General features: G+C 39.3%; 2 protein-coding genes across 5 annotated transcripts; both read left to right on the top strand.

Annotated features, from left to right (window-relative positions):
- The first annotated feature begins 404 nt into the window (after positions 1-404).
- Positions 405-1,687, top strand: LOC117917530 (methylesterase 10-like). Its single transcript, XM_034833840.1, has 3 exons — positions 405-874; positions 982-1,122; positions 1,242-1,687. Exons 1-3 carry the CDS (start codon positions 512-514, stop codon positions 1,518-1,520), a joined length of 783 nt encoding a protein of 260 aa, XP_034689731.1. The 5' UTR covers positions 405-511; the 3' UTR covers positions 1,521-1,687.
- An 802-nt stretch (positions 1,688-2,489) lies between these two features.
- On the top strand, positions 2,490-7,696 carry LOC117917529 (salicylic acid-binding protein 2-like). 4 transcript variants are annotated; one of them, XM_034833837.1, is made up of 3 exons: positions 2,490-2,959; positions 3,068-3,208; positions 3,327-3,781. In XM_034833837.1, exons 1-3 carry the CDS (start codon positions 2,597-2,599, stop codon positions 3,606-3,608), a joined length of 786 nt encoding a protein of 261 aa, XP_034689728.1. In that variant the 5' UTR covers positions 2,490-2,596; the 3' UTR covers positions 3,609-3,781. The 4 variants fall into 4 exon arrangements, with proteins under 4 accessions (XP_034689728.1, XP_034689729.1, XP_034689730.1 ...); XM_034833838.1 differs by lacking the exons at positions 3,068-3,208; positions 3,327-3,781 and adding exons at positions 6,879-7,019; positions 7,138-7,696 and having other exon boundaries at positions 2,497-2,959; XM_034833839.1 differs by lacking the exons at positions 2,490-2,959; positions 3,068-3,208; positions 3,327-3,781 and adding exons at positions 6,269-6,770; positions 6,924-7,019; positions 7,138-7,696.
- Positions 7,697-7,896: the final 200 nt, after the last annotated feature.

The following is a 7,896-nucleotide window of genomic DNA, read 5'->3' on the forward strand; positions in this document are numbered from 1 at the left end:
ATATATATGAGAGAGAGAGAGAGAGAAAACTCCTAATTTGATTTTTGAAAAGATAAAAGTTATTTTTTAAGTTGAATAAGAGTTTTTATGTTAATTTGACCAATTTTAGCTAATTTCATTCAAATGACTTATTTCTTAAAAAAAAAAAAAAGTTTAATATAAAAGTAAAAAAAAAAAATGTTATTATAGAAACTTCATTTTAAGTTATACAATAAATTCTTTTCTATTTAATAAAACTTTTATAATACAAATATTTTTTTAAAAAAATTATGATAATCAAGGAGGATAAGAGTGTCTTTTAAATGGCGCTTGTTAAAGATTATATATGGAAAAATCAAAACGCCATACATACGCAAGTCACTAACAAAGCACATGCATGGTATATTTGGAAACAGAGCGCCTACGGGTCTGGCTGGCGCCATCATTGCATTGTGGCTTGATTGGCATTGTGGTCTCTTTCATTTGTGGTATAAGATCCCTCCTCTCCCCCCACGAGACACACCATCAAGACATGGACAGTGTGAAACACTTCGTTCTAGTTCACGGGGCTTGCCATGGAGCTTGGTGCTGGTACAAGCTTGTCCCACTGCTCAAATCCTTTGGTCACCGCGTCACCGCTCTGGACTTGGGCGCTTCTGGGGTTAACCCCAAGCGCCTCGACGAGCTTGCTTCTGTGTACGATTATGTGCAGCCACTGATGGAGTTCGTGGCCTCCCTTCCTCAAGATGAGAAGGTGGTGTTGGTGGGTCATAGCTATGGAGGCCTCGCTATTTCTCTGGCTATAGAGAGCTTCCCTGAGAAGATCCTCGTTGGGGTCTTTGTATCAGCTTATATGCCAAATTATATATCCCCACCTGTAACTCTCGCAGAAGAAGTGAGCACAATCAATCTTTGATCAAACCCTAATCTGCTCAACATACACATCATTGAATTCTATTTTTTATACTGATTTTGTTTTATATATGATTTTGGACAAACCAGTTCTTCATCAATAGAAGCAAGCCTGAGTCACTACTGGATACCCAGCTTTCGTTTGGCCAAGGACTGGAGAGCCCTCCAACAGCACTGACCTTTGGTCCAGATCACTTATCAGTGGCACTTTATCAAAACTGCCAACCGGAGGTGAGTGTTTAATTTAATCGAATTTGCTTGAACTAAATGGATGGAAAATGATGTCATGTAAGTTGTTTGATTCCAACCATTTGGAACAGAGGTGTGTAATGGGGTTTGTTGTGTTGCAGGATTTGGAACTGGCCAAAAGTTTGATAAGGCCTCACGGGTTGTTCCTGGAAGACTACGCCAAGGAATCTTTACTAAGCAAAGAGAAGTTTGGATCCGTGGATCGGGTGTATGTGGTGTTGGAAGAAGATGAAATAATGAAGGATTTCCAGCAATGGGTGATCGACAACAGCCCACCAAAAGAAGTGAAGTTCATTGCCGGAGCTGATCATATGGGGATGATGTCCAAGCCCAAAGAGCTCTGCCTCTGTTTCCAGGAGATAGTTCAGCAGTATAATTGAATTTGCAGTCCTCCTTCAATAAACAACTGCAATAAGAAGAGTACTAACCTATTAGATCGTTGCAATATCCCAGTAGTTCAAATATTTTCGTGAATTTTCTCAGGTCTGGGTTTGCTTTTTCATGATGAATCTAAATTGATTTTCTCATCAGTAATTAGTAGATGATAATCAGCAGACTCAGTCGTCACCATGTGTCCTCTTTGCCAAAAATAGAAGCTAAATTAATTTTCTCATCGATAATTAGTAGCTGATAACCAGCAGACTCAGCGGTCATCATTTCTTTTAAAGGATAACTTGGTAGACAATAAATTTATTGACATTAAAATTCGTTCTACACTTGGCAACAGAGCAAATCAAATATTTAAGGCCTTTCCTTCTATGACATGGTAATGGGCCAATGGCAAAAAGAAGAGAAAAAAATTAAAATTTTCACATTGATGAGTCTCATTGTGAACTCCTCCGGTAAGAATTTGAAAACGCAAGGGATTAAGGGCCCCAAAACGGTGCATTTATGGCCCGGCCCGCTGCCCGTTCTGGGCCATACATAAGCCCGGCCCACATGAAGCTACGCTATCTCACAAAAGGAACGAATTTAGTAACTAATCATAATAGGGATCAAATTATGAATTATTGATGGATCAAAGTTTCACAATGAAAATTTCAGCTTTGTTGATATATGCAATGCAATACACATTGGAACAAAGTCAAAATAATTAAATAATTAAATAATTAAATATTCATGAACGACGCAACAAAACAATAGTGAGAGGCTGAGAGCAAATGAGCATTGACAATCAAAAGATATCTACAGTAATACAGAGAATCTGAAAGGAAGGACGTCACTGTCTTTGAGAAGGCTGTATACCAAACATTATATATGGCACTTATAAAGTCATAACGCCCATGATAATATATATATATGCACGCCTGTGACGAACGACATGATTAGTATTTGGAAACAAAGGCTACGTTTCTGGCCGGCGCCGTCATCTCATTGTGCCTTTATTGCCGTTGTGGTCTTTTTCATTTATAGTATAAGATTAGCCCTCGCCCCACGCGATTCAAAGCATCAAGATATGGACAGTGGGAAACACTTCGTTCTAGTTCATGGAGCTGGCCATGGAGCTTGGTGCTGGTACAAGCTTGTCCCACTGCTCAAATCCTTTGGTCACCGCGTCACCGCGCTGGACTTGGGCTCTTCTGGGGTCAACCCCAAGAGCCTGGACGAGCTTGCTTCTGCATACGATTATGTGCAACCACTGATGGAGTTCGTGGCCTCCCTTCCTCAAGATGAGAAGGTGGTTTTGGTGGGTCATAGCTATGGTGGCCTCCCTATTTCTCTGGCTATGGAGAGCTTCCCTAAGAAGATCCTAGTTGCGGTCTTCGTATCAGCTTATATGCCAAATTATATATCCCCACCTATAACTCAAGCACAAGAAGTGAGTACAATAAATCTTTGATCAAACTCTAATCTGCTATACATATATATCATTGAAATTCTATTTGTTGCACTGATTTTGTGCAAAATATGATTCTGGACAAACCAGTTCCTCATCAATAGAATCAAGCCAGAGTCGTTATTGGATTCCCAGCTTTCGTTTGGTCTAGGACTGGAAAGCCTTCCAACAGCAGTGACGTTTGGTCCAGATTACTTATCAGTGGCACTTTATCAACACTGCCAACCGGAGGTGAGTGTTTAATTTAATCGAATTTGCTCCAACTAAATGGATGGAAAATGATGTTATATAAGTTGTTTGATTCCGACCATTTGCAGCAAAGTGTGAAATGGGATTTGTTGTGTTGCAGGATCTGGAACTGGCCAAAAGTTTGGTAAGGCCTCATGGGTTGTTCCTGGAAGACTTCGCCAAGGAATCTTTACTGAGCAAAGAGAAATTTGGATCCGTAGATCGGGTGTATGTGGTGTTGGAAAAAGATGAACTAATGAAGGAGGATTTCCAGCGATGGGTGATTGACGACAGCCCACCAAAAGAAGTGAAGTTCATTGCCGGAGCTGACCATATGGTGATGATGTCGAGGCCCAAAGAACTCTGTCTCTGTTTCCAGGAGATAGTTCAGCAGTATAATTGAAATTGCAGGCCTCCTTCAATAAACAACAATAATTGTAAACTGAAATATATAAGAAGAGTGCAAACATATATACTGGATCCCTGCAATCCCATAGTAGGTTAAATTTAGTGAATTAATTGTCTCAGAGCTGGGTTTGCTTTTCTCTTGATGAATCTAAATTTTCTCATCAGTAATTAGTTGATGATAATCAGCAGACTCACTGCTCATCATTTGTCAAATTTGCCAACAATAAAAAAGCATGTGAGCAGCTATGGGATTGCAGGTACAAGCTTGTCCCACTGCTCAAATCCTTTGGTCACCGCGTCACCGCTCTGGACTTGGGCGCTTCCGGGGTTAACCCCAAGCGCCTCGACGAGCTTGCTTCTGTGTACGATTATGTGCAGCCACTGATGGAGTTCGTGGCCTCCCTTCCTCAAGATGAGAAGGTGGTGTTGGTGGGTCATAGCTATGGAGGCCTCGCTATTTCTCTGGCTATGGAGAGCTTCCCTGAGAAGATCCTAGTTGGGGTCTTCGTATCAGCTTATATGCCAAATTATATATCCCCACCTGTAACTCTCGCAGAAGAAGTGAGCACAATCAATCTTTGATCAAACCCTAATCTGCTCAACATACACGTCATTGAAATTCTATTTGTTATACTGATTTTGTTTTATATATGATTTTGGACAAACCAGTTCTTCATCAATAGAAGCAAGCCTGAGTCACTACTGGATACCCAGCTTTCGTTTGGCCAAGGACCGGAGAGCCCTCCAACAGCACTGACCTTTGGTCCAGATCACTTATCAGTGGCACTTTATCAAAACTGCCAACCGGCGGTGAGTGTTTAATTTAATCGAATTTGCTTGAACTTACTGGATGGAAAATGATGTCATGTAAGTTGTTTGATTCCAACCATTTGGAACAAAGGTGTGTAATGGGGTTTGTTGTGTTGCAGGATCTGGAACTGGCCAAAAGTTTGGTAAGGCCTCACGGGTTGTTCCTGGAAGACTACGCCAAGGAACTGACCATATGGTGATGATATCGAGGCCCAAAGAACTCTGTCTTTGTTTCCAGGAGATAGTTCAGCAATATAATTGAAATTGCAGTCCTCCTTCAATAAACAACAATACTTGTAAACTGAAATATATAAGAAGAGTACAAACATATATACTGGATCCCTGCAATCCCATAGTAGGTTAAATTTAGTGAATTAATTGTCTCAGAGCTGGGTTTGCTTTTCTCTTGATGAATCTAAATTTTCTCATCAGTAATTAGTTGATGATAATCAGCAGACTCCCTGCTCATCATCTGTCAAATTTGCCAACAATAAAAATGCATGTGAGCAGCAATGTGGCCACTAATGTTGGTTCCTTTTTTATCTTTGTATGATCCAAAAATTTAGAGTCTCACACGCAAGGGAAAACTCTTTGGTGTTAAGAAAACCAGAAAGACTTATGTAAAGATAAGGAAATTAGGAGGATTCACCTTAATTGTTGAAGAACAAATCTTGGCTATTATGTGGTATGACTAAATCAATCAAGCAACCATCCCTTAACAATAGGGACTTATTGACTGAGTGGTAATAAACCAAAACAACCTAACATCTAAAATAACAAAACTTAACAATTGGGGTACTTACTCATCGCCTTCTTCATTCCTCTAAAAATATTCTAATGCTCCTTTTGTAAAAGGATCATGGTTGGTAGTTTAATAGGCATCCTATCATCGCCATGTTGTTGGTTATATAGGATCGGTTTCAAACCTCACAAGGCAAAATTTGTAAGTCTTCCATGCAACGATCTTTGTTCATATATGGAAATCATATTTAATTGAACATCAAATTGTCATTGTACAAACCCATTATGTCGTCTTAGTACCAAGCAACTCTAAGGGGTACGTGCACTTTGTCATTTTTGGATAATCATGCTCCATCCAAGGTGTCAATTGTCATACCCACGGATTTTTATTTTTATTTTTTGAAAAAGTTTATAACTTAAAAAGAGGTTAATTCTTATAAAAACTCTATTTTAATTTATGTAAGGAATTTTTTTTTTTTGCCTTATTTAATAAAAAATTTATAATACCAATATTACCCTTAAATTTTGTGATTTTGACTTTAATTTCAGCTTTTAAATGTGCCAAAAATAGAAAACTATTTTAAACAAGGGCTTTACTTTTTTCTCTTTCCAAATATTTTTCCCTAATAGTTTCTTTCCTTTAAAATTTTCATTATCCTGCCCTCTCCTTAATCTTTTGTCCCATATGAGTTCTAAATCCATCAATCCAAGAGCCTAAAGACCCCTGCACTAATTCAGTTTGCATCAAGTTGCTTATTCAAATTTTAAATGAAAAGCCTATTTTCCATCAGAGTCAAAATAATTAAATAATTAAATAATTAAACATCACGCAAGACAAGAGTGAGCAAATGAGCATTGACAATCAAAAGATATCTAGGCTGAAACTGAGAATCTGAAACGAAGGATGTCACTGTCTTTGAAATGGCAGACACATAGTTTTGTAGTCATCTTGCCCGTCCATTTTAACCGGTTGTTCCTTTAACCGGTCATCTGGTCTTCTTCTTCTTATTTTTTTATTTTTATTTTAAATGGATGGGCAAGATCAATCTTGCATATCGAACGGCCAGAATAAAATTGGGTGCGGTACAAGGGCGGAACCGCAGAATTATCCCATAGGAAAACAGAGGCTACGTTTCTGTAAACCAAACCGCATGTTTAGCATATTTGGGAACAAAGGCTACGTTTCTGGGCAACGCCGTGTATAAGATCCGCCCTCGCCCCACGCGATTCAAAGCATCAAGACATGGACAGAGGGAAACACTTCGTTCTAGTTCATGGCGCTGGCCATGGAGCTTGGTGCTGGTACAAGCTTGTCCCACTGCTCAAATTATTGGGTCACCGCGTCACCGCTCTGGACTTAGGCTCTTCTGGGGTCAACCCCAAGCGCCTGGACGAGCTTGCTTCTGTATACGATTATGTGCAACCACTGATGGAGCTCGTGGCCTCCCTTCCTCAAGATGAGAAGGTGGTTTTGGTGGGTCATAGCTATGGAGGCCTCCCTATTTCTCTGGCTATGGAGAGCTTCCCTGAGAAGATCCTAGTTGCGGTCTTCGTATCAGCTTATATGCCAAATTATATATCCCCACCTATAACTCAAGCACAAGAAGTGAGCACAATAAATCTTTCATCAAACTCTAATTTGCTATACATATATATCATTGAAATTCTATTTGTTGCACTGATTTTGTGCAAAATATGATGTTGGACAAACCAGTTCTTCATCAATAGAAGCAAGCCTGAGTCGTTATTGGATTCCCAGCTTTCGTTTGGTCTAGGACTGGAATGCCTTCCAACTGCAGTGACGTTTGGTCCAGATTACTTATCAGTGGCATTTTATCAACACTGCCAACCGGAGGTGAGAGTTTAATTTAATCGAATTTGCTCCAACTAAATGGATGGAAAATGATGTTATATAAGTTGTTTGATTCCGACCATTTGGAGCAAAGTGTGAAATGGGATTTGTTGTGTTGCAGGATCTGGAACTGGCCAAAAGTTTGGTAAGGCCTCATGGGTTGTTCCTAGAAGACTTCGCCAAGGAATCTTTACTAAGCAAAGAGAAATTTGGATCCGTAGATCGGGTGTATGTGGTGTTGGAAAAAGATGAAGTAATGAAGGAGGACTTCCAGCGATGGGTGATTGACGACAGCCCACCAAAAGAAGTGAAGTTCATTGCCGGAGCTGACCATATGGTGATGATGTCGAGGCCCAAAGAACTTTGTCTCTGTTTCCAGGAGATAGTTCAGCAGTATAATTGAATTTGCAGTTCTCCTTCGATAAACAATTGCAATAACAAGAGTACTAACCTACTAGATCGTTTCAATATCCCAGTAGTTCAAATATTTTCGTGAATTTTCTCAGAGCTGGGCTTGCTTTCCCATGATGAATCTAAATTGATTTTCTCATCAGTAATTAGTAGATGATAGTCAGCAGACTCAGTGGTCATCATTTTCCCCTTTGTTAGATATTTTTCTAATGTCCACATGACACGTGTATGGCTTTAGTATTTTATTAAAATGGAGTTATCTAATCTAATCTCTAAAATATTAGTTATACAATTAGAAAAGTAATTTCCTATTTTTTACTCATTACTTTGATGGGAAGTGGAGTGACAGTTACTAAACCGTCGGTAGTTACCAAAAGGAAATAGGTCATCTCTCTACCCCTTTAAGTAGCATTGTACGGTTTTCATCATTTTTTTTTTAATGTGGAATGTAATTTTTCATTTAAGAGAA

The sequence above is a fragment of the Vitis riparia genome, chromosome 7 (genome assembly GCF_004353265.1).
Source record: "Vitis riparia cultivar Riparia Gloire de Montpellier isolate 1030 chromosome 7, EGFV_Vit.rip_1.0, whole genome shotgun sequence".
Classification (NCBI taxonomy): domain Eukaryota; kingdom Viridiplantae; phylum Streptophyta; class Magnoliopsida; order Vitales; family Vitaceae; genus Vitis; species Vitis riparia.